Source organism: Suncus etruscus, chromosome 19, assembly GCF_024139225.1.
Source record: "Suncus etruscus isolate mSunEtr1 chromosome 19, mSunEtr1.pri.cur, whole genome shotgun sequence".
In the NCBI taxonomy this organism is placed as follows: Eukaryota; Metazoa; Chordata; class Mammalia; order Eulipotyphla; family Soricidae; genus Suncus; species Suncus etruscus.
Genome location: NC_064866.1, coordinates 6,781,529 through 6,808,402, shown reverse-complemented (window position 1 = coordinate 6,808,402; position 26,874 = coordinate 6,781,529). Strand labels below are relative to the sequence as shown.

Here is a 26,874-nt window from a genome sequence, read left to right as displayed (position 1 = left end):
GGGACACAGAGATCTCCTCCTCCTCCTCCTCACCCAGCTAAGATTAACTGTGAGAGTGAGGCATAGATCGCTGGACCACCTTACTTCACCTGTGATTCTCTTAGGATCACTAGCCCTTCTCCTGTGTTTGCAGCCATCCTGAGCCAGCCAGGACACTGGGAATACTTGCTATGGTGTCTGGGGGCAATGATACTCTCTGAACACCCCTTAACTTTTCAATCACTCCTTCCTAATTGTTGACTTGATTGATCCTTTCCTCTTTGGCCACAGCCTGTATTCTTTTCCAGTACTCTCGTGGGTGTTAAGCTAAAATCTTCATTCCGACTCCGATTTCCCAAATCACGAATGTTTCTGCTTCAATGTTCAAGCCATTCACACTGTCTGGGCTCGGTTCCAGGGTCGACCCTGGTGTCAGCTTTCCAGCTGAACTTCACATTCTGTGTCCACCCCCCTCTTTCTCTCTTTGCGTGTCCTCAGACTGCATTTGAGTGACGCACACTGATGTCCCCCTGTGTCCACTCAGTCTGTTCCTATGATACAGGTGGACTTAACTTCCATATGTCCCCTAGGTCTTTGCAATGCTCTTAAGTCACAATTCTTTCCAGTGTTCTAGCTTCAGCCCCTTCCTCTGAGCAAACTGGACCCTGCATATGCCTTTCCCCTAATCCTCTGGGAGGACACAGCTGCCTCTTTGAATCCTCAGCATTTGATAGCTCTCCTCTGATACTAAAGAATACTAATATTCTTTCCTTATATTGCAGCTTTTTTGTTTTATTTTGTTTGGGTTTGGGGGCCACACTCAGCAGTGCTAACTTATGGCTTACTCCTGGCTCTATGCTCAGGGATCACTCTTGGAGGAACTCAGGGGAACTTATGGGGTCGCAAATTGAATACCGGTCTGCTGCATGCAAAATCAGTGTCTTACCTGTTGTCCTAGTTCTCCAGACCTATATTGCAGTTTTTAGGTGCAGCTTATGATTCTTTGAATGCCAAGAAACTCCCCAAAGAATGACTTAATTAGCTAGGATTGTGACTCAACTATTTAGCCCCTTGCCTAGCATATCTCTGAGCTTGTCTCAGAGCTTAGTTCCTGCACTGAATGTCCTTTCTCCTCTGGGGATGCCCCTTCTGGTCTTTTAGCATGTCTGGGAATGCTCTCCCCTCAAAAAAAAGTCAGATTTAGAGACTGATTTACCTCTCTTCTATCATCTGATATAGGGACTACTTGATCAATTTGTTGATCAGTTAGTTGTTGGGTGAATAATAATTTGTCTACTGGGTGTAATTGTCTATAAGACCTAGGAAGGTCTTAGCTGAACTTTTCTTTAAAAAAAAATGATGTTTAGAGATTATTAGCCCTGCTTTAGAGTACCTACCCATCCTCCTTTGAGCTTTGATGGGATTTTGAAGTCCTGCCATATGTGACTTCATTACCCATTCTCTGCTGGCTGTAACTTGTTTAATGTGTACATTGCTGCATTTTCATCACTTAGGGACTGCCTAGATGAAAGCTGGCACCAACCCATCCTGCCAGAGAGAGTGCTCAGTGGCAGACACTAGGAAACAAAGATCCTTCATTTGCTTTGATACTGTGGTCAAGGTTCTGAGAAGTTACAAGCTTGACCTTCTCTGTACATTGGATTTTAGCTCATATGGACTGGGAAGTTCATTGGGGGGAGCTATTGGCCCCCAATCTCTAATGGCTGTGTAAGGACTTGGTCAGGGGGCTTAGGTGCCTTGTTACAAGGCCAGCCCCACGCCTTTCATTTCAGTATTTTAGCTCTTCCCATGCCACCGAAATCAATAACTGCCAATACTTATCTTGCAAATGACTCCACTTAGAGAGCCAGATAGTTTGCTTCTGGGGAGCTCAGTGAGATAAGATTTGAGCAATAACAGAAACAATGGCAAATATTTTTTTGGGAGGTGGGGGGTGGGGGGACATTTCTGCTGCACTCTGCAGGTCTCGATTTAGAAGAATGTTGCTGATAACCCAAGAAGTAAAATAAATTGATTTCTCATGGATAGAAGAAGGGTCTAAGAGGGGAGATAAATACAGTTTAATCTTCATTAGCTTGTCTTTCTCAGTGATTCTAATAGCACTTATTGGGGTTGCCAATAGGGTATTGAGGTGCCAATGAGCACTTACTGAAATAAACATTGCAGGAACAGTTGGCTTTGAAAACATGCCCAGCTTTTTCTGCCTGCCTCATCCTTGTCCGGTCTGCATGCTAGAGGGCTTCAAGTTGAGGCCATAAAGGTAGGAAAAGGGTAATTTGGAAACAGTGGTCTTTTTCTTGTGCTGCTGGAAAGTGAGAAATGGGTTTCCCAGAGTCCTCTCCATGGGAATTTATAGTCAAGTTCTCTGTCCCTTTTTGGAATATGAAAGTATCAATTATTAGAATTAGTCTCAATTGATGAAGGGAACATACCAAAACAATTTTTAGAAGAAGCTGATGGTTATTTTTATTTATTTTTTAACTTTTATTGATTGACTGGTTATTTGGGGGCCAAACCCAGGAGCGCTCAGGGGTTAGTTACTCCTGGCTTTGCACTCAGAAATCACCCCTGGCAGGCTGGGGGACCGACTATATGGGATGCTGGAAATTGAATTGGGTCCCTCTTGGGTCAGCTACATGCAAGGCAAACTCCCTATCACTGTGCTTTCTCTGCAGCACCATGGTGATTATTTTTTTAGCAATGCCCTTTCTCTGTTTTTCTCATTTCTGTATTTATACTGAGAATGTAGTGTGTTTCTTCTCTTAGTTGTCTATTTGTGTTATTTTGCTGCTTATCTGTAGATATTTCAAAATGTTTTGTAGACTATTTGAGAGGTTTTCTTCTTGTGAGTCAGAGCAAGGATAGAATCAACCAAAGGCAGTAATATGAACAGCATAGTTAAAGGAGAAAATCTTCCAGCCCATCTGTGACTGGACAGTATTGTGTAATGGCCTGATAAAGTTGGGGTGGAATCTCTCACTTCGTAACTACACTTTCAGCACAGTTACTTAACTTTTCTGCCTTTGATATCCTCAGTATCCTGGTAGCTATGATGGGATAGAGCAACCACCTTCTGTTCTGCAGATGAACTAAAGTGAGTTGTGAAAAGCTACTTCCTAGGTTCAGATGTTTAGGAAACGCGGTATTATTTCATTCCTTTCCTTATCCAGTACCAATTTGTTGAAGAAGTGTTGAGTCAACATGACAAAATAAATGATTAAGGAAAGCTTACACGATTTCAGCTGCAATTACAGATTGTTTATTTAATCAAGATTTTTCACAACAGGAACTTGCATGCAACTGACTTGGGGTTGATCCCCAATACCCAGAGAGAGTATGAGAGATGGTCCCCTGAGCTCTGCTAGGAGTGATCTCTGAGTACAGAGTTGGAATAAACCCTAGTAAATCTATCTACTGTACTATTTTTCTGGCTCTTGAACATACATTTTTGACCAGAGTGCCCTCAGGATACTGATACTATAAGACTTTAGAACATTTAAACCCTATTTATTTTTATGCCTCCCTTCCCTTTCCCTTTTTCGACTTTTATTTGGTTTGTTTTTGTTTTTTTCTGGACTTGATATATTTGATGTTATCATCCCTAAAGGAACACCCCCATTTAACAGATTAGATAAATAATAACAAGAGCTTACAAAACTTTCTGCCATTATGTTAATGACTTTGTTGGTTATTCAATAAATTTCACAAATGAGCTTACTACTGTACTTTTTGTATTTTTCTCATTCATTCATGCATTTATGCATTCATTTATTCTTTTCTCTTTTCTTCCATTTTATTTTTCTTTCCATTTTTCCATAACTTTGCTCTCATTATCTGGAAACAAATGTACTACGATTAACTCTGTCAACTCTATGATGCATTTTCTTTAAGTAAATAAAACAAATTAAAAAAGATAATTGAGGCTGGAGCGATAGCACAGCATAGGGCATTTGCCTTACAAGCCGCTGACTCAGGATGGACCTGGGTTCGATCCCTGGTGTCCCATATGGTCCCCCAAGCCAGGAGTGATTTCTGAGCGCATAAACAGGAGTAACCTCTGAGTGTCACCAGGTGTGGCCCCAAAGAACCAAAAAACAACAGTGAAAAACAAATTAAAAACAGAACTGTTATGATGGCAAGCTGGGGTAGGGGGTATCCCGGTGGCATTGGCATAAACTCTGGGAACATTAGTGGAGAGAGGTTGACACTGGTGGTGGGATTAATCCTGAAACATTCTACGTGTGAAACCCAATTATGAAGAATTTTGCAAATCATAATGATTTAAATAAAGAATTAAAATAAAAACACTCCATGATTTTTGTCTTTTTGATTTAAATTGTGGGTGAGGCTTTCCTACCACTACTGGGATCCTGAGGTCACTCCTGGTAATTTCTGAAGACCTCAAGAGTTGAGGTACAGGCATTGAACCACAATTTTACATGTGCACAGAGCAGGCTCCATTACTAAGCCAAGTGCTGTCTTTATCTTCTTTGTTAAGAATCTTTTTCTGACATTGGTTTTCAGTTTGGTTGTTTCCTTTCATTGCTTTGAAGACAACATTTTATTTATTATCTTTTGAGTGCTTTTATGAGGAAAGTCAGCCTCTGTTATATGGCCAGCTCTTTGCCTTACAGTAGTTTATTTACTGTGATAAATACATTCTTGGCCATGGATGTCCTCATGGGCCTCTGTGTATTTATCCTATTGTGTTACATATTCTTGGAGTTGTGCCATGTTTTTGTTTAGATTAACCAATTACTTTTGGGTCAGAAAAGGATTCTGCCTAATTCTACCATAATCTTTCCATTCTTGGAACTTTCGCCCATTTAGTTAATTCTTGGAATTGTTTTCAGGTGTCTCACTGACTTGCCCTTTTTCTTTCTACTTCTGGTCTTTTGAGGCTTCATTTTGGGTCATTTATACTGACTTGTGACATTTCATTTGCCATCGAACTGTTCATTGAGTTCCCAGTTTCACGTTTCTTTTCTAGTTCTAGATTTCAGTTTGATTATTTGAATAGATTTCAGTGAAATTTGGAGATCAGGACTAAGGTAGAATCATTGCTTGTGGCCAGCTCAAATTTTTGCTTTGATCCTTGGTCCTGCTTATCCCTTCTAGCATCTCTAGAGTCCCAAAGTTCCAATGAAAGATCTGGGTAGTCTGTGGCACAGAGAACCCTTGCTTTGAACTGCTGGTTTGGTTAGCCAAGAACAAATTGGTTCTCAAGGACCCAGAGCATTGTTTGGGAGCGTACCTCTCCCTCTCCAGCAAATAAGGGTGAAATTCTTTGGTTTATTCTCTCTCTCTCTCTCTCTCTCTCTCTCTCTCTCTCTCTCTCTCTCTCTCTCTCTCTCTCTCTCTCTCTCTCTCTCTGTCTCTCTCTCTCTCTGGTTCTGGCTCTCTCTCACTCTCTCTCTCTCTCTCAGTGATGGTGATCCAACTTTAGGCTCTTGAAAATACAAGACATTTTGTTTTGGGGTCACACCTGACAATGCTCAGGGGTTACTCCTGGCTCTGCACTCAGAAATCGCCCCCGGCAGGCATGGGGGACCATATAGGATGCTGGAATTGGAACCAAGGTCTGTCCTGTGTTGGCCACCTGCAAGGCAAAAACCCTACCACTATGCTATCATCTGGCCCTAGCCATGGACTTTAGTATATTGATTTTATAACCTGCTACATTACTATACAAATCTATTATTTCTAGAAGCTTTTTTGTAGAGTCTTCAGGATTTTTTAAGTACAACATATCACCCCCAAATAGTTCTTGAGTTCTTCCTTTCTTATCTGGATGTCCTTGATTTTTTTTTCTTGCCTAATTGCTGGCCCAAGTACTTTCAGTACTATATTGAATAGAAATTGCAAGAGTGGGCCACCTTGTTTTGTGACAGATGTTAGGAGAAAGGCTTTCTGCTTCTCATCATAATGTTGGCTATGGGCTTATGGTAAGTGTCTTTGACTATACTGAGGCAAGTTACTTTTAATTCCCATCATGTAAAGAGTTTTAATCATGAATGGGCACTAGTAGATACTTTCTTTGCATCTATTGATATTATCATATGATCTTTATTGATATGGTGTATATTGATTGATTTACATGTGTTAAATAATTCTTGCATCCCTGGAAAAAAATCCTACTTGTCTGAAAGATAGCACAGCGGTGTTTGCCTTGCAAGCAGCCGATCCAGGACCTAAGGTGGTTGGTTCAAATTCCGGTGTCCCATATGGTCCCCCGTGCCTGCCAGTAGCTATTTCTGAGCAGACAGCCAGGAGTAACCCCTGAGCACTGCCGGCTGTGACCCAAAAACCAAAAAAAAAAAAAAAATCCTACTTGTTTATGTTGGTCATGGTGTATGACTTTTTTGATAAACTGTTGGATTATATTTGCTAGTGTTTTGTTGAGTATATTTGCTTGTATCTCCACAAGGGATATTGGCCTGTAATTTCCTTCCTTTTCTTCCTTCCTTCCTTCTTTCCTTCCTTCCTTCCTTCCTTTCTTCCTTCCTCCCTTCCTTCCTACCCTCCCTCCTCCTTTCCTTCCTTCCTTCCTTCCTACCCTCCCTCCTCCTTTCCTTCCTTCCTTCCTTCCTTCCTTCCTTCCTTCCTTCCTTCCTTCCTTCCTTCCTTCCTTCCTTCCTTCCTTCCTTCCTTCCTTCCTTCCTTCCTTCCTTCCTTCCTTCCTTCCTTCCTTCCTTCCTTCCTTCCTTCCTTCCTTCCCTCTCTCCCTCCTTCCCAAGGTGATGTTAGTTTCATAGAAACTGGGAATGTTTCTGTTTCTTCAATTTCCTGCATGAGGTTGAAAAGGATTGTCAATATGTTCTCTTTAAAAGTCTGAAAGAATTCACTCATGAATCCATCTGGGGCCTGGGCTTTTTTCTTTTTGGAAGCTTTTAAATTATTATTTTGATTTCCTTGATAGTGATAAGTCTGATTCCAAATCATCTTGGTTCAACCTTGGGAGGTTATGAATCCAAGAATTTGACCATTGTTTTCTAGGTTCTTTTGTTTTATGGTATAAAGATTCTCGAAGTAATCTCTTACTATCCTATGAATTTCTATAGTGTCTCTTGTGACATCCCTGAACTTTTTTTTCTGATCCAGTTTATTAGAGTTCTCTATTTCTTTGGGAGTCTTGCTAAAGGTTTATCCCACTTGTTTCTTTTTTCAAAGAACCAACTGTTGCTTTCATTGATCTTTGGATTGTTTTTTGGGTTTCCAGTTCATTAATTTCTGCCTTATTCTTTCCTTCCTCCTGCATGCTTTCAGCTTATTTTATTGGTAATTTTCTGATTTCTTAAGCTGGGCCATTAAGTTATTTATGTAGGCCTTTTCTTCTTTCCTGATGAATGCTTATAGAGCTATAAACTTTCCTCTTTATTCTGCTTTCACTGTGTCCCAAGAATTCTGATAGACCATGTCCTCATTCTCATTTGTTTCCAGATATCTTTTGATTTCTTCTTTGACTTCCTCTCTGACACATTGGTTGTTCAGTACAGAGCTATTAAGTTCTTGTTTTAAATATTTTGCTGGCCTTAAATTGAGTGCATAAGTGTTTAGAGGTGTGATTTCTTCCTGATATGTATATATCCCTTGACTATTAAGAAATGACTCTCTCTGAGCCTGAAGTTTATGTTGTCTGATATTAATAAGGCCATCCCAGCCTTTTTAAGAGAGTTCTTTGCTTAAAGGATTGTCTTCCTACTTTTGACTTTAAGTATGTCTTGCTCTATTTAAATGTGTTTCTTGCAGGCAGAAGAATGTTAGATTCAATTTTATGATATGGTTTGCCACTGTTAATTCATTGATATTCAGAGAATATTGTCATGAAATTCTGTGCCATCTTTTTGAGAAGCTTGTGTTTGTCATGCCACAAAGTACCGTACCTTCTTCAGTTCTTTTAAAGTTGGTTGTGAGTCTGCAAAGTTCCTGAACTGTTCTTTATTTGTTTATATTTCTTCAAACTTGAATGAGATTCTGGCTGGGTGAAGTAATCTTGCTGAGACATTGATTCTGTTGAGGTTTTTTTTTTTTTTTTTCTACTATATCTTACCACTGCTTTCAGGGCTGGAAGGTTGCTTAAGGCAAATCTGCTGTAAATTTTAAGGATGCTTCTTTGTATGTAATTCTCTTTTGGTTCTTGTTGCTTTAAGTATTCTATCTCTGTGGTTTTCATTATTGTAATTAGGGTATTCCTTGGGGTGCTTTTACTTGGGTTTCTTTTAGCTCATATACTTCCTGTGTCTAGGATATGACACCTGCAGTTTTCGACTCTGGGAACTTTTCAGCAATGATGACTTTCACTGAGCTTCTTCAGAGGAGTTTTCTTCCTGGCTCTCTAGGGCCCATGTGTTTCTTATGTTGTTTTTATACCAGATTTCTATTGTTTTCTGCTCTTTTATTTTGATGTTTTTTTCCCCCATCTTCTTTTTATATTTCCATCTTCTGTTGTTGTCTGGAGACTTTCTGCACTTCTCAAGCACACTGATTCTGTCCTCAGTGCCTGCAACTTTGCTGGTGCAACCTACCAGTGAGTTTTTCATTTTGCTAACCAAGTTCTCAGTCCTGACATTTCTCTTTGTATTTTTCTCATTTCTGCTCCATATCCTCCATGTTTTATCAGCAGTCCATTCCATTGTTTCTCTAAGTTTGTTGAACATCCTAAACATTTCTACTTGGAACTCTATTTCAGAGAAGTTATATAGGAAACTAGTTAGTACTGATCGAATCTACAGGATTGCAGTCTATACCCACCAGGTGTTGGGACTTTTCATTGCTTTACCATATTTCCTTGTGGTCTCACGGTGCTTCTCTCCTATGTCACTGCCAGTCTTCCCTGACAGGGAGATCTCAGGGGGAGATTATGTGGCTGAGGGATTACTTTGCAGTTGCATAAACCTTGGCCTGTTAGACCTCTGACCTGTATGGATGGGTAGGCTTCAATTCCCTTTGTTTAGGGGACTGCTCTCGCAGGTTACTGTGTAGCCCACACTGACCATGGATCTGTACCCACTGCAAGTTCCTTTGTTGTTGTTAGGCCTACTCTTGTCTGCTATGTGGCCTTTTATCATCATGGTTCTGTGTCCACTATAGACCATTTTGTTGTTGTTGGGGACAATTGAGCTGTTCCTACACAGCCCACACTCAACAGTGGGATCTATGCCCAATGCAAGTCCCTTTATTGTCCCAAGTTCATCTTAATCAGATTAAAAATGGAGTTGTTAGAGGCTGGATTTCATTAGGGATGCAAACTGGCTGATTTTCAGATTTGCTTCTTCCAGTGTTTTAGTGGTGAGTCTGCAGTGTTTATTGTAGTCCACCTTCTGTGAGCTCAGAATTCTAGTTTTGTTTCTTGGACACAGTGCAGCCATGAAGAACTTTGCTCATCCTTTCACTCAGGGTGTTTGCTTTGAATGTCCCTGCACAGCATTTCCTTCCTTCCCCTACCAGCAGTGTTTGCTCTTGTTCTCTTGAAGGGAAATGCCTGTGCAGAATCTTGTATAGCTTCTTTCTCAGTTCATCACTTCGTCCCCCTCCATCTTGAGTCTTCACACTAGGACTACTTGACAGTTTGAAACTTTAGTTCTGGTCTTCTCTGTCTTGAGACACTGAAAGCACTGACTGAGCTATTAGCTTCTACTTCATCTCTGATCTCAATCTCCCAATTATTGGTAAATGTCTCAAGAGAAAAAGCAGTGGTTACTGCCAGGACTCAAATAGCTCTTTATTGTTTAATTATCTTTTATGGTTTCTGGTGGGGGGTGGGAGTTGAGCTCATACACATTCTTTCCTGTGCAGATGGTGATAAAGTGGAAATCTTTTCTTAAAATTTTTCTTATAGGGGCCGGTGAGGTGGCGCTAGAGGTAAGCTGTCTGCCTTGCAAGCGCTAGCCCAGGAAGGATCGTGGTTCGATTCCCTGGCGTCCCATATGGTTCCCCCAAGCCAGGGGCAATTTCTGAGTGCTTAGCCAGGAGTAACCCCTGAGCATCAAATGGGTGTGGCCCCAAAAGCCCAAAAATTTTTTTCTTATAATGCCTTTATTTATGCATCATGATTACAAACATGATTGTAGTTGGGTTTTGGTCATAAAAAGAATACCCCCCTTCACCAGTGAGACATTCCCACCACCAATGCCCCCATCTCCATCTTCCCCCATGCCCTGCCTGTAATCGAGACAGGCATTTTATGAAGTGGAAATCTCAATTATTGGCATTTTGTAATCTATACCTAACTTATTTCCTACTTCTCCCTAAATGTATTTGGAGCATCTTACAATCTGATATACATACAAACAATAATAACCTCAAAACAGGATGAAACATCAAAAATGCAGATACACTTTGATATTAGAAAGGATAGATAAAAAAAAAAGGTCATTTGGGAATGAAGCAATAGTACATCTAGTAAGGTGCTTGCTTTGCATGTAACCAACCCAGGTTTCATCCCTGGCAATACTTATGACTCTGCACTTATACTTATGACTCTGCACTTCTGATGATCAGGAATGATCCATGAATGTAAAGCTAGAGTAAACCCTAAACAAGGCTGTGTGTGTCCCCCTCAAATAAAGCAAAACAAAAAGAAGGTAATTAGTAGGGACCCAGGAGCTGTGGCACAGTGGCTGAAGTCTGAAGCTTCTAGTAAAAACTCTAAGTGCCATGACCAGAGTTATGCACCCAGGAGTAGTACAAGTAATGGGGGGGCAGTCCTGAAGAGTATTTTGGCTGAGGCTGCAGAGAGCACAGTTGAGTGTCTGGGCCCCACAGCCCACAGTGTGACCCTGCTGAGTGCTGCCTGGGCATGTGTGTGATTTTTAGTTCTTAGCAACAACATCAGTGGAGAGCACATGCTAATTATTAGGAATTCCAGCTGTGAATGGTTTCCATATGATTCTCCTATTTTGTCCTAAATTTCCTTCCTTCAAGCAGACACATGAATTTTATATATGTTGGGGGAAAACGGAAGTTGGGAATAAAGAAAAGAGATGAGGTTAGCAGAAACTATTGTCTTAATTATTTTGTTTTTATCCTGGGGCAAAAAATATTTTTTTTTTTTTGCCAGGACGCAGTGGAAGATTTTGAAACTTATTTAGATTGGATTGATCTAATCCAATCAGGGTATTAGGTGTGACTGTAGGTCTCTTTGTAATTAGGGTTGCTGATGATTGGAATAGAAAGCCCTAAGACCATTGCACAGATATAATATGATACAAATAATAATCTTACTATGACCTTACTTTATCTTGAGTATCAGACCCCTTGGGCTGTCTGTGGTAATTGGCTTGAGTGATATAACATTATATGATAGAGTTCTTGTGTATGGGAGAAAAGAATAATATGAAACATCACCAGGTATAAAGAACACCCAAAAAAGTTATTTTGGGGGCCAGAGCGATGGCGCAGCAGTAGGGCATTTACCTTGCACGTGGCTGACCCAGGACAGACCGCAGTTTGATCCCCTGGAGTCCCATATGGTCCCCCAAGCCAAGAGTGATTTCTGAGCACATAGCCAGGAGTAACCCCTGGGCTTCACCGGATGTGCCCCCCCCCAAAAAGTTATTTTTAAGGGCCAGAGTGATAGTATAGAAGGTAAAACACTTGCCTTACATGTGGCCACCTGTGTTCAATTCCTGGCACCCCATATGGTCTCTCAAGGATTACCAGAGTAATCCCCAAGTACAGAGCTAGGAGTTCTAAACACTGTCCACACGGTGTTTACCTAAAAAAAATAATCCCCCATAAATAAATAAATAAATAAATAAATAAATAAATAAATAAATAAATAAATAAATAAATAAAGCAGTTCCCCCTCATGACAAAAAATTATTATGTCAGATATCAAATTATTTGGGACTCATCACTTGAAAGATAAATATAGAAAACAAGAAAATTCTTTTCTTTTCCTTTCAGTTCTCAACCATTACAAGAGGTTTGGACAAAAAAAAAAAAAAACAACATTGCGGCATGTGGCTGTGTAAATTCTTTTTGCCTTGAAAAGAGCCATATGCTCCGATTTTGACAAAGTATTTATTTTTTAATAATATTGTGATTTAACAATATTAAAGGAAATCTGTGCTAAATACCAGATTGCCGGTAGCGAGAGGAGATCCTGTTATCAAGCTCTTAAATCTTGATCTGCCAGCATAAGGGACAGCGAAATTCTGCATGCAAGACGGTGTGCAAGTTTATATCTTTCTGGATGAGAGTTTGATCTTTCCAGCATCTGTTCCTATCTGCTTTACTTTTCCCCGAGGCACTATCACATAGGCAGTAAGGAAGGTACTTTTGTAGGTTGAGTTGGAGCACAGAGGCAAAATGCCTTAAGTAATCCAAGGGAGGTGGGGAAGAATTCAGAGTGGAGGTGTTGGGGTTCCTTGGAGGAAGGTGATTCTGGGAGTCACAGGGGGTGGAAAGCACTGAGCAGAGACTCTGGGGCACAGGATGGTCTGACATCTAGAACACCAAAGACCTTTAGCTAAGCTGGAAGAAAAAGACAAATGTGGGAGGGAGGTGAACATGAGGTAACAGTCACTGTCCTGCATCCTTAGGAAGAAGATGGCAGCCTGTCTCCAGCTAGTTCCTGACAGTGTCTGGGGTTGCTTCTGGGGTTCTCTGCAAGAAGGGTCACTCACCCCGAGTTCTTCTGGGTTACCAGTGCCCAAACTTTATTTGTAAGGAGGTAATTTAGTGTGCAAAGTTTTTTCTTGGAACTAGAGCTCAGTTTGGTTTTTATCTGTTCTGGGCTGTTCTTGCCCCTCCACATCATATACTCTTTCTGTTACTGTGTCTTACATAATAGATTTTGTTTTTCCTCTCAGAGCAGATGATCATGGGAGGAAATGATAAGAGGCAGGTGGGGCCAGTGTGATAGAACAGCTGTAGGATCTGGGTTCCATCCCTGGCATCCCATATGGTCCTCCAAGCCAGGAGGGAATTCTGAGCACATAGCCAGGAGTAACATCTGAGTGTTGCTGAGTGTGACCCCAAAATAAAAAAACCAAAAAAAAAAAATAGCAGCTCTGTTGTTTGACCACTTCAGACACATCTGGCATACTTCTTGGCCCATTTTATAGCTGAGGAAGCCAAAGATGCGTCCCTTAGGATTAAGTGTGGTCTGTGACCAGTTAGTTCAAGGGTTAAGTTGTTGACCTTGCAGGTAGTGGATTAGGGTTTGATCCCTGGCATTGAATTTCATGAGGAGTGAGTGATCTTTTAGCCTGGGTGTGAACTCCCCAAAGCGGACAAATCATGATCTTAATTACAGTCAACATTTCATTCAAAGTCTCAGGAGAAGGTTGGATAAATTCATTAGGTCTTATGGTCTATGAAATTGGGGAACTCATTGCAACAAAGATGGCACACGGGCATGACCCTCAGGGGATAGACTAGCCCGCGGCCCTGCCAGTGGCACAAGAGACTGTGATCTCAGAGCAGAAAAAGTCAAGTGGCTGCATTCCTGGCAGTGCCCAGCAACCAGACTCAGTCCTGCTTTTTCCTTTGTGCTTCCCTCGCCTCCTTCTGAATTGAGAGCCGAGTGTCGAGAGAAGGAAATGAGCCAGAAAATAGAAAATTAATACTGAGTAGCGTCGTCATGTTTTAAAATTAATTGATAGGCCATGTCAGATAACTGGAGTTAAATCATTTTATCAACGGACTGCTCAAGGATTTCAAAATCGTCATCCATCATCGGGAGTTGGGTGCTGGGAGCCCCCCTGCCCCCCGGGAATGGTCTCCAGGGTTTAGAGAGGGTGGGTAGAAATGTAAATACTTGATTAGCTGTGTCTTTTGCTTTTGCACAAAACCTCAAATATTTCTTTGTCACTTTGAGACACTTTGGGTATGCTAAATTGTGATAGAGGAGAGAAAGTTAACTTTTCTGTAGTGGAGCAGGGGGAATTCCCAAACCCTTGCTGAGGGCCCAGAGGTCATTTACAGCTGCTTTTGGCCAGAAGATTCTTTTTTGTTTCTAAATTTATTTTTAAACTTGATTGATTGATTGATTGATTGATTGGTTGGTTGATTGGTTTTGGGGCCATACCCTATGTTGCTTAGGGGTTACTCCTAGCTCTGCACTCAGAAATCACCCCTGGCAGGCTGGGGCCATATGGGATGCCTGGAATTGAACTGGGTCTCTCCCAGGTTGGTCGAATGCAAGGCAACTGCCCTACCACTGTGCTATCTCTCTGGTCTCAGAAAATTCTTGACCTGGTCACTGCCCAGATCGAGAGGCAAGGGGCTCTCACATGCGACTTGCCCTTTTATCTATCTTCCATCCTCTTGGCAATACTTTTGTAACTTTACTTTTTGATTCTTCATTATTTTATTACTTTGGGCATTTGGATCCAGAGCTAGCTGTGCTTGGGAACGTCTTGATGCTGGTGATAAAACCTGGGCCACTTGCATGTACAATCTATACTCATTCTATGAAGGCTTCTCCTGTTTTTGTTTGTTTGTTTATTTTTGGGGTTTTTTTTTTTTTTTTGGTTTTTCGGAACACACCCGTTTGATGCTCAGGGGTTACTCCTGGCTCAGAGCTCAGAAATTGCCCTTGGCTTGGGGGGACCATATGGGGCACTGGGGGATCGAACCACAGTCCTTCCTTGGCTAGCGCTTGCAAGGCAGACACCTTAGCTCTAGCGCCACTTCGCCGGCCCCGAAGGCTTCTCCTGTAATGTGTGATTTAGAATAATATTTGTCCATGCCACCAGACTTCTTGATTTCAGGAAATCCCTACTTCTCTCTATAATAACTCTCTCCAACTTTCCTTGATGTAAAAGGTCCTTATTCTGTGACGTCATGATTGTAACTCCTTATATTCCCTGTCCTTGCTGTTCTGTAACCCCCAAATCATTACTGTATTTGATGCCATATTGTACTGCCTGTTGTCCCATGCTAGATCAGAAGTCAGATGTCCTCCAAATGCTCTAGAAAAGTGCTCTCAGAACCTCTGATCCCAGTCTCATAGCTTCAGGTCTTTTGCCTAGCTGTTGTGCCCAAACCAGCCAGTTAATGTAAATAAACCTTGTTTCTCCTGCCAAATCTCTGTCTTGTGTTTGATTAAGCAAACTTCTGAATCAACACTCTTGTTTCCCAGAGAAACAAGAGGAAGTTCCTGGGTGTGTGAGGGGAGTTCTCAGTTCCAGGGTTTACCCCCAGCTTGGGGTTTGCTGCCAGCTGTCAATAGCACAGTTTTTGTTTTTGCTTTTACACAAGAAAACCCTCTATGATGAATAATCTCCCTTCTACCTCTTGTCCTTGCAGCTCTTTGTCAGGGGCGTGTGGTGAGAGTGCCCAGGGGCAGCCTTGTACGGGTCGTGGGCACGGAGCTGGTCATCCCCTGTAACGTCAGTGACTATGATGGCCCCAGCGAGCAGAACTTCGACTGGAGCTTCTCCCCTTCGGACAGCAGCTACGTGGAGCTGGCCAGCACTTGGGAGGTGGGCTTCCCGGCCCTGCAGTACCAGGAGCGGCTGCAGCGGGGGGAGATCGTGCTGAGGAGAACGGCCAACGATGCTGTGGAGCTGCACATCCAGAATGTCCAGCCCACGGACCAGGGCTTCTACAAGTGCTCCACGCCTAGCACTGATGCCACGGTACAGGGCAATTATGAAGACACCGTGCAGGTGCAAGGTCAGTCGCATCTCGCTGTCTCTCTTCCCCTCTCCCCTTCAGGTAGCTTCCTCGTTCTTCCCCTTTTTCTTCTATTTCTTCTCCTCCTCATCCTCTCCTCTTCTCCTCCTTCTTCTCCTTCTCCTCTCCTTCTTTTTCCTCTTCTTCCTCTTCCTCCTCCTTCTTTCTTTCTTCTTCTCCTCCTCCTCCTCCTTTTCTTCTTACTCTTTTTCTTGTTGTTCTCCTCTTTCTCCTCTTCTCGTCCTCCCCTCCTCCTCTTCTTCCTCTCCTTCTTTTTGTTCTTTTCTCCTCCTCTTCTCCTACTCCTCGTCCTCGTCCTCGTCCTCCTCCTCTTCTTCTTCTTCTTCTTCTTCTTCTTCTTCTTCTTCTTCTTCTTCTTCTTCTTCTTCTTCTTCTTCTTTCTTCTCATTCTTTTCATCTTCTTTTTTTTTTTTTTTGCTTTTTTATTTTTTATTTTTTGGGGTCACACCTGGCAGCGCTCAGGGGTTACTCCTGGCATCCTGGCAAGCTCGGGGAACCATATGGAATGCTGGGATTTGAACCACCATCCTTCTGCATGCAAGGCAACTACCCTACCTCCATGCTACCTCTCCAGTTGCCTCCTCCTCCTCCTCGTCCTCCTTCTCCTCCTCCTCCTCCTCCTCCTCCTCCTCCTCCTTCTTCTTCTTCTTCTTCTTCTTCTTCTTCTTCTTCTTCTTCTTCTTCTTCTTCTTCTTCTTTCTTCTCATTCTTTTCATCTTCTTATTTTTTTTGCTTTTTTATTTTTTATTTTTTGGGGTCACACCTGGCAGCGCTCAGGGGTTACTCCTGGCAAGCTCGGGGAACCATATGGAATGCTGGGATTTGAACCACCATCCTTCTGCATGCAAGGCAACTACCCTACCTCCATGCTACCTCTCCAGTTGCCGCCTCCTCCTCCTCCTCCTTCTTCTTTTTCTTCTTCTTTTTCTTCTTCTTCTTCTTCTTCTTCTTCTTCTTCTTCTTCTTCTTCTTCTTCTTCATTTTTTTGGGGGGCACACCCGACAAAGTTCTGCATTGACAGATCACTCCTGGCAGTGTTCAGGGATAGGATGCAGGGATTAAACCCAAGTCAGCTATGTGCAAGGCAATCACCCTACATACTGTACTATTTTTCTGTCCTTTTTGTTTTCCTTTGGGGAAGGGTTGGGCTAAACTGCGAGATGCTCAGGGCTTACTTCTGGCTCTGTGCTTAGGTCTAATTCCTAACTCTATGCTTAGTGATTACTCCTGGCTCTGTGCTCAGGAATCACTTCTAGAGGGATTGTGGGGGATCAGATGGAGTGCCAGGAATTGAACCATGATGGGCTGCATGCTAAGACAGTTCATGACTCTCTGGTCCTCTGTTGAGAACCTGGCTGCTCTGGACCTCTGCTCCTTCCTCCATCTGTTGGAGCAACAGTGTCTCACTTGATTCCAAATAAGAGGATCAAAGATTTCGGGGCTGCATGCTTCTCACTCAGCATCTCTGGCTGGGTCAGTTGGAGCTGGAAGAGGCACAAAAGGATGATATAGAGCTGAGGTCTGCTGCCACCACTAGTCCAGCTGTTGGCTCTGCCACCTGGTGGTGGACATCTGTGTGCTTCAGTTTCTTCCCCTGTAACACAGTGCCTACCCTTGAGGTTGTGCGAACGGGGTGCATTGGTATATGTTACCGCTCAAGGCAGTGCTGTGGTAAGCCTGGAAGGAGGCTCATGATGGTGCTATTCTATCACCTGTTGCTCTTCAAGTCTCTCATCTCTGTGATCCCCACTTGTTCTGTAAGTTGAGTGAGCTGAAGAGAAGCCATAAGCTCTCATGCTAATTTATGGTTATGGCACTGGCCATGCAAAAAGCAAATACGTATGAGCTTGAATACCTGGAATGCACTGGGTTTTATCTTATTATTTTTTGGGGGGGGGGCACACCTGGCAGTGCTCAGGGGTCACTCCTGGCTGTCTGCTCAGAAATAGCTCCTGGCAGGCACAGGGGACCATATGGGACACCGGGATTTGAACCAACCACCTTAGGTCCTGGGCCGTCTGCTTGCAAGGCAAACGCCGCTGTGCTATCTCTCCGGGCCCTTATCTTATTTTTCTAACCTGGGTGGATTCATTCACTCACTCACACATTCAGTTCTCTGAACCAGATGAAGAACATAGGATTTTTGCCTAATTTACACACGAGAAAATTGAAGAGCTAGGTTAATCGCCCACCTAAAATCACCCAGCTAGTGAGAACAAACCATTTTAATTTGGGGCCAGCAAAAAAAAAAAATTGTTGGGGCCACAGAGATAGCATGGAGGTAGGATGTTTGCCTTGCATGCAGAAGGATGGTGGTTCAAATCCCGGCATCCCATATGCCCCCCCCCCCCCCCCCCGAGCCTGCCAGGAGCGATTTCTGAGTGTAGAGCCAGGAGTGACCCAAGTGCTGCCGGGTGTGACCCAATGACCAAAAAAAAAAAAATAATTGTTATTATTATGGCTTACTTGTGCATTTTGTGTGTATGTTGTTTTGTTCCACACTGCTCCCCAAAGCCATTCTGTCAGCATAGAAATTTTTCATGAGCAAGAAAGTTGACTTGTGCATGAGCGAGAAAGAGAGATGGAATCATCATTTGCCCCCCCCCCCCTTCTGGACTTGTAGCCTTCTGGCCCTTCCGGAGCTGCTCTTCTCCACTGATGAAGGAATCCATGAGCCATGTGCCTTTTGAGGGCATTAAAGCATCATATCTACCTGTTGGATGACCTCCTGTCTCCCACAAAGATCCAAAGCCCTGTAGCATATTTGTGCATTAAGCTTAAAGGATCTTCTGCTTAGTCTCTCTCTCTCTCTCTCTCTCTCTCTCTCTCTCTCTCTCTCTCTCTCTCTCTCTCTCTCTCTCACTTTCTCTCTCTGTCACACACACACCATATTTCTCTTGGGTTGGATGCTTTCTTGTCTCCCTTGTATTATCTTCTTGAGAACTTGGGATAACAGAAGAGTCCCTGACCTCACTGTACTCCTGGCTCCCTGAACACCTCTGTCCTCCTTTTTTTCTGTGTCTCCCCAAGTCTGGCTCGGGCAGGACAAAGAAGAAGCTGTGGCTTTGGGCAGAGTACTGAATGAATGACCTTGAAAGACAGACTGGCCTGGCTATCTGCCCAGAGTGTTCTGGTGTCGCCATGAGGTGGTCCAGTATTATTCTGGCCTTCAGCTTCATGGCTCATGGATCTGTGTCTTGACAGCAGGCTTTGAAAGCCGAGTCATGTTAACATGACTTGCAAACTCTCCTGTATCGGAGCAGTATATCAACCTTTCCAGCTGTGGCCCTCTTTGACCTTATTTCCATTTTGTAGACCCCACCCATCCCTAATTATGACCTCCCCATGATATTTCAGCTTGTGGCTTCACATTTATCTTTTTATTTATTTATTTATTTATTTATTTTTGGTTTTGGGGTCACACCTGGCAGTGCTCAGGGATTACTCCTGGCTCTATCTTCAGAAATCGCTCCTGGCAGGCTCAGGGGACCATATGGGATGCTGGGATTCGAACTACCATCCTACTGCATGCAATGCAAACACTCTACCTCCATTCTATCTCTCCGGCCCCAACACATTTATCATTTTTTTTTAATCTGTGGCCCCTTTGAAACATCCTAGGGACTCACAAGAGCCATTTAGATCATTGTGCTAGATCTTTCTATTCATTTTGAAGTAGAGGTGGCTCGGAGCTACATGTCCTTGTAGAGCGTAGCAGCTTCTTCAGTAATGCAGAACCCAGCCACTTTCAGTTTTCCACTTGAAACCCCTGGTTGCTCAAGAAATGCAGCAATGTGCACATTTTGGTTTTGAACATGTTTTGTTGGTTATGCATTGGGAAAACCTTTCACTGTTGCCAGTCTTTTCATAACTCCTGCTACCCACAGAGACTCTTTCCATCTTTCTATTCCTCTCTCTCCCTCCCCTTCTGCACAATTTCAGAAGCTAAGATCTAGAGTCGTCCCTTCTCAGAGACACTGGATTCATCTGAGTAAGAAATGGCACAGAAATGTGATAATAGTGGGTGTGGACGAGTTGCTAACTGGCTTGCAGACTAGCCTGGTTGCAAGCGGGTTTCTTTCCAGCCACTGTTATTTATTGTTACTCCTAAGTAGTTCACACTAACTTGTCTTTGATCTCTGGCCCATTTATTTTCTAGCCTTTATGGGAGAATCCTGGCTTTTTCTCAGTGGTTCTAACAATAAGGAACTGAGGCTTCAGATATCCATGTCTAGTTGTTCAGTAGTTTCTCTACTCATCATGGTTGTAATTACTTGCATCGCTTTTTGTCTTCCGGGTACCCACAACTCTTGCCCTGTGTTTGTTCTCTAAGCTTCATGCTGTTCTGACTCCTAGAAAGTTCCCCAGCCTCCTTACTCTAGTCCTGTATTGCTGTCATGATTTCCAAGGGTCAACCACCTCTCCTGTACTTTCCCTCATGAACTTATTGAGTTCTTCAGTTCTGCTATGAGATGGATCCAGATGAAGAATATACTTTCAGGGATCATTTCTATAGTAAGAGATGATCCGGATGTCATTTTCTTTTTCTTTTGGTTTTTGGACCACACCCGTTTGATGCTCAGAGGTTACTCCTGGCTAAGTGCTCAGAAATCGCCCCTGGCTTGGGGGGACCATATGGGACACTGGGGGATCGAACCGTGGTCCTTCCTTGGCTAGCATTTGCAAGGCAGACACTTTACCTCTAGCGCCATCTTGCCGGCCCCAATGTCATTTTTCTTTAGAGAGGGGCACTAACATACCAGGACAAAATGATTTATTTCAAAGTGACAGGAGTCAGAGAGATAGCAGATAGGTTCATACTATATTGTGGATGACCCAAGTTTGATTCCCAATGATCCAATCCTTTCTAGAAGTAATCCCTGAGTGCAGACCCAGGAATGAGACCTGATCATGACTGGGATGGCCCAAAAACCAAAAATAAAGTTCTATAAAATGTCAATGAAGCAAGCTATGGCACCATGCCTTGCATGTATGAGGCTCTAGGTTTGATTCTTAATGATAAAAATAAATAATTGGAGCCAGAGCAATAGCACAGCGGTGGGACATTTGCTTTGCATGTGGCCAACATTGGACGGACCCTGGTTCAAATCCCAGCATCCCATATGGTCCCCAGAGTCTGCCAGGAGCGACTTCTGATAGCAGAGTCAGAAGTAACCCCTGAATGTCACCGGGTGTGACCCAAAAACCAAATAATAAATAAATAAATAAATAAATAAATAAATAAATAAAATAATCATAAATTCAGTTTTTTTGTGTCATCGACTGATTATGGTGAGAGAAAGTACTTTCTGAATTGAGCACAGTGAATCTGCCAGAACACACTTAACAACAAAGGGACTTCCTGTCTGCCATTCACAAAGGTCAGAGGTCACACCCAAGCTGTGACCTCCCAAGTGGGCCATTGCTTATACAGCTGCAAGATGATCTCTAGCCCACATATTCTCCCTCAAGACTTCCTGACACTGGTTAGGAATGACAGTGACACAGGAAAGAAGCACCTTCAGGTCACAAGGAACCATGAAATGCAGAGCAAACCCCCATCATACCTGGTGAGTGAAGATTACAATCCTGCTGACCCAGTCAGTTCCAATCACCTAGATAACCTGTCTGATATGGAGCACAAAGTGGAAATGCTTAAGATGTTCAACAAATTTAAAGAAACAATGGAATGGACTGCCAAGAAAACACAGGAAGATATGGAGGATATGAAACCAGCAATGAGAAAAAATACAAACAAATGTCAGAATTGATCAACTTGGGAAGCGAAATGAAAAATTCACTGGGAGGTTTCACCAACAGAGTAACAGCTGCTGAGGACAAAAATCAGTGAGCTCATAGATGAAGATGAAGGGCAGAAAATCTCCAGACAGCAGAAGATGGGGGGACAAAGCCTCAAAATAAATAAATAAACAAACAATAAAACTTTGAAGTTATTTCAATAGAAATAACATAAGAATCATTGGAGTCCCATAGTGCCAGGAAGAAAACCCCTATGAAGAAGCAATAGTCAAAGACATAATTGCTAAGATGTTCTCAGAGCTGAAGAATACATGTATGTATATCCTGGATGCCCCCAAAATAGCAGATGTAATACCCCAGGGCACATCCTAGTCATAATGCTGCAATCTATAGAGATCAAATCCTGAAAGCAGCAAGATCAAGAAAAAAATTCATACAAAGAGAATGTACTTTGTATTCATTTTTTTAATGTTTAATTTTTTATTTTAATGATTTTTGTTTTGACCAAAGTGGATTACATATCTTTCACAGTGATATTTTAGGTACTTTTGTATTAATTTTTTAAAAGAAATTCTTAGAGAATTGGGAAGGAGAGAGAGCTCAAAGGGATGGACTCCATGCTTTATCCAAGATGTAAGGGAATTGTATAGACTCTGAGCGCCTATGATTAGAAATAACTCCTAATCACATCGGTCTGTGGCCAACGAACAAACAAATCACAAAACAAGCAGAAATCTAACAGTAAATTGAATAAGGAGACATTACACAAAGTTGAAGCAGATACTTTGTTTTTTTGGTTTTGGTTTTGGATTTTGGGTCTAACACCTGGCAGAGCTCAGGGGTTACTCCTGGCTCTGTGCTCAGAAATTGCTCCTGGCAGGCTCAGGAAACCATATGGGATGCTGGGAATCGAACCCAGGTCTGTCCTGGATCAACCACGTGCAAGGCAAAAGTTCTACCATTGTGCTATCTTTCTGGCCCTTCCTTTCCTTTTTTTGTTTGTTTTTGGTTTGGGGTCACACACCCGTTGGTGCTCAGGGTTTACTTCTGTCTCTGCACTCAGAAATCGCCCCTGGCAGGCTCGAAAGGACCAAATGGAATGTTGGAATTTGAACCACAATCTGCCCTAAATAGACTGCATGCAAGGCAGATGCCCTACCGCTGTGCAATTTCTCTGGCCCAAAGTACATGCTTTGAATACTAAACCAACCCCTTGCACCCCGTGATCCAAGGTTTCTCTCCCCAGAGGCTATGTTTACCGCTCAGTATTAGAAGTTACAGGTGCCTTTTCTAGAAGCTTCTCGGGAGAAATTCATTTGGGATCATAGACAACTCAACATGGAAAAATGTACCTCTGTAGACCGGCTTACACAGACTTGACTAAGGGAGGGCAAGGTTCAAGGTGATAGCCTTCCTTGTTGGCATATGTGGAGGGTGGGATATTTGGAGGTGAAGGTGTTGACAGAGGGAGTATATTTGCAGATTTGGGATATGGTGTGAGGGGTGTTTGTAGTAGGAGGATGTTTGGGTGGGGGGAATATGAGGATATGAGAAAACTGTTTACATTCTGGCAGGCTGGGGGCCTAGGCAAACACTTTAATCTAACTGTGTTTTCTCCCTGCAGTGCTGGCCGACGCTCTACATCTGGGTGCAGTCCCCCAGCCTCCCCCAAACCTGAGCCTTCGAGAGGGTGAACCCTTCGAACTTCACTGTATCGCCTCCACCAGCTCTCCCTTGCACACACATGTGGCATTGCTATGGGAGGTACAGCGTGGCCCAGCCCGCCGTAGCGTGTTGACACTCACACATGAAGGCCGGTTCCGCCCAGGCCCAGGCTATGAGCAGCGATATCGCACCGGGGACATACGCCTGGACACGGAGGGCCACGACGGGTACCGCCTCTCTGTGGCACGGGCATTGTCCGCTGACCAGGGCACCTACCGTTGTGTGGTTAGCGAGTGGATCAGTGAGCAGGGTGCCTGGCAAGAAATTCAAGAAAAAGCTGTGGAAGTGGCTACCGTGGCCATCCAGCCTACAGGTGAGTAGATGGACATTGGACCTTTTATTTTTTTAAACTTTATTGATTGATTGGTTGGTTGTTGGGCCATCTCCAGCGGTGCTCAGGAGTTACTCCTGGCTCTGCAGTCAGAAATCGCCCCTGGCAGGCTGGGGGACCACATGGGTGCCGGGAGTCGAACTGGGTCGGCCGCATGCAAGGCAAAATGCCCTACTGCTGTGCTATCTCCCTAGCCGCATATTGAACTTTTTTGATGGTTCAGGGGATAAGTTGTTGGCCTTGCATATGGCGGAACCTGTTTCAATCCTTCAGAGGTGATCGCTAAGCACCAAACATAGGAGTAGCCCCAAATACCAGAGTGTACCTTCTTTCCCCAACCCCATTCTTTTTTCCACCACAAAGACATTTGGGGTACAGCTTTCATCTCTTGATAAGAGTTCTGTTCCTTCTGTGAGCGCTTGCATGGAGCCAAGCAAGTGGAAATTGCATAGTGCTTGGGCTACCTGTCTAATTTGTTTGGTTTTGAGTACCACCCAGCAATGCTCAGGGTTTACTAAGGGATCAAACCTGCTCAACTGCATGCAAGACAAACTCCCTACCTGTTGTACTATCTCTTTAGCCCCTGGGCTATCCATGCAGATGGTTTTGGCCCCTGAATTTGTGCCTGTTGAAGCTTCAGGGTTCCTTCACTCCTCTCTCTTCTTAATGTTGTTCTGTTTGTCTGCACCTGCCTTCCACAGTGGTTGAGATTGCATGCCTGAGTCACCTCCAAATTCTTTGCCTTCCTATGTGTTTAGGCATGCCTCCAGGTTCCCTCTGATGTCCCATGGTGAGCCCATGCTTGGGCATCTGGTTCAGAATGGCATGCCCCCACCCAGGCTCAGCCAGCCTCAGAGGTTGGGTTTAAGAAGTTACTTTCCAGGAGCCAGAGAGATAGCATGAAGGTAGGGCATTTGCCTTGCATGCAGAAGGTCGGTGGTTCAAATCCCAGCATCCCATATGATCCCCCGAGCCTGCCAGGAGCGACTTCTGAATGTAGAGCCAGGAGGAACCCCTAAGCACTGCCGGGTGTGACCCAAAAACCAAACAAACAAACAAACAAAAAAGTTCCAACCCGGAAAGGCAGGCATCACCAACCACTATGGTCTGTCCCAAGAAACCTTTGGTTATTATTATTATTACTCCGGGCTCGGGAGAGCAGATGGGAAGTCGGAGATCGAACCCAGGTTCATCCTGGGAAGCTGCATGCAAGACAAAGGCCCTACCACTGTGCTATCTCTCCAGCCCACCTTTGGCTATTATAAACAGAGCACCAAACAATTGATTACAGCAGGTGGAAGAAATAAGAGTTTTAGACATGCAGCAAGCTAAAGACTTTCCCTTCCTGCAAGCTTTAAATCAATCACCGAGACAACTTTGTTTTGAAACAAGCTACAAAGCCCTAATTCTTCTTGTAAAACTCAAATACTTTGAACCTTTTAGGCTATATTAGCATCTGGCTCTCGCCCCAGCCTGCCGGTTTCATAATCTCTCTGTGCCCTGGTCTGCTTTTGACAGCCCACAGACCCTTCCTCACAATTAATGCATTTTAACTTATACAATATAAAAATTTTACAATTTAAATTTACGTGAGGAATGATAGAGGAAAGCAATTGTATTGAAATAGTCATCTAAATATTTTTAAAACATTTTTTATCGAGCAAGTATTGTGCTTTATTAAGGCATTAAATAATAAGATAAATCAGCAGGCCTAGCAAGGACTGTAATTTCTGAGTAGTGATAAATGTAAATAATATGTCAAGCAATCTGCAGCTATTGTAATGTAAAAGTATTTGATCTCTATTGGGGTCATAGTTCCAGGAATAGATATTGCTGTTTAGTTTTATTGCATCTTTTCACAATGACAGGAGATACTGTAATTTATGGGGAAGTTGATAAAAGGCAATTTTTCCCCATCCAAGCCACTGACTATAGCTTTTCTTTGTGAACTCTTGTTAAGAACCTCCAAACTGGAGCCAGAGAGATAGCATGGCGGTAAGGCATTTGCCTTGAAAGCAGCCGATCCAGGACGGGCGGTGGTTCGAATCCCGGCATCCCATAAGGTCCCCTGTGCCTGCCAGGGCTGATTTCTGAGTGTAGAGTCAGGAGTAACTCCTGAGTACCACCGGGTGTGACCCAAAAAAACAAACAAACAAAAAAAAAACAAAAACAAACACCAAACCAGGAGATAAAGCTAGATAATACAACAGATGTAGTGCTTACCTTGCCTGGTTTACTCCTGGGTACCACATTTGGACCCCCCAAGCTCTTCTAGGTGTAATCCCTGAGTGCATAAACAGAAATAAGCCCTGAATATCACTGGGTGTGGCCCAAAAAAAAAAAAAAGAGTCACGATGCAGTACTGTAATTAAGCACATTTCTTTTTTTTTTTTTTTTTTTTTTTTTGGTTTTTGGGCCACACCCAGTAACGCTCAGGGGTTACTCCTGGCTATGTGCTCAGAAGTTGCTCCTGGCTTGGGGGACCATATGGGACACCGGGGGATCGAACCACGGTCCGTCCAAGGTTAGCGCAGGCAAGGCAGGCACCTTACCTTTAGCGCCACCGCCCGGCCCCGAAGCACATTTCTTAACTTGGCTCAATACCTGGCACCGCCTGGTCCCTAGTCTATCATGAGGCATAACCCTTGAGTTCCCTGAACTCTATATAGCACTACTGACCTGATTGGTAGAAAATAACCTAGAGCCCTAGCCTCTGGGCATTTTTAAGAAACAAAAAAGCAGGGCCGGCGAGGTGGCGCTAGAGGTAAGGTGTCTGCCTTGCAAGCGCTAGCTAAGGAAGGACCAAGGTTCGAACCCCCGACGTCCCATATGGTCCCCCCAAGCCAGGGGCAATTTCTGAGCACTTAGCTAGGAGTAACCCCTGAGCATCAAATGGGTGTGGCCCAAAAACAAAAAAACAAAAACAAAAAACAAAAAACAAACAAACAAACAAACAAAAAAGCAAGACAAAACAAAACAAAAACCAGACTACTGCAATGCATAACCATATAAAAGAAAGAAACAAGAAAACCAGCAGACTCTAGTGATGGATTTACTCTTGCTGTCAGAATCTCTTTGCCCTGGCTGGTTTAAATCTTTTAGTTCAGGGCCAGAGTGAGAGCACAGTGGTAGGGCATTTGCCTTGCATGCTGCCAACCTAGGACCGATCCAGGTTTGATCCCCAGCATCCAATATGGTTCCCCGAGCCTGCCAGGAGCAATTTTTGAGTGCACAGCCAGCTGTAACCCCTGAGCCTGGTGTGGCTCAAACATAAACAAAAAATATCTTCCTTTTAGTTCATTTTGGGCATGTGGATTCTGAGATATTTGAAGTCTTCTTGCATCAACCTGCCCTTAAAACTTTTTTTTCCTTCAGTCCCCCACCCACAGCCCACTTCATCCTGTCTCCCA

General features: G+C 43.3%; 1 protein-coding gene across 1 annotated transcript in view; it reads left to right on the top strand.

The window, feature by feature from the left end:
* The window catches only part of PTGFRN (prostaglandin F2 receptor inhibitor), a 107,125-nt gene that overhangs the window by 24,388 nt on the left and 55,863 nt on the right, over window positions 1-26,874 (top strand). The window contains exons 2-3 of the mRNA XM_049765905.1: window positions 15,259-15,627; window positions 23,033-23,446. Of these exons, the coding sequence (XP_049621862.1) occupies window positions 15,259-15,627; window positions 23,033-23,446 (783 nt within the window). The remainder of the gene's footprint in view (window positions 1-15,258; window positions 15,628-23,032; window positions 23,447-26,874) is intronic.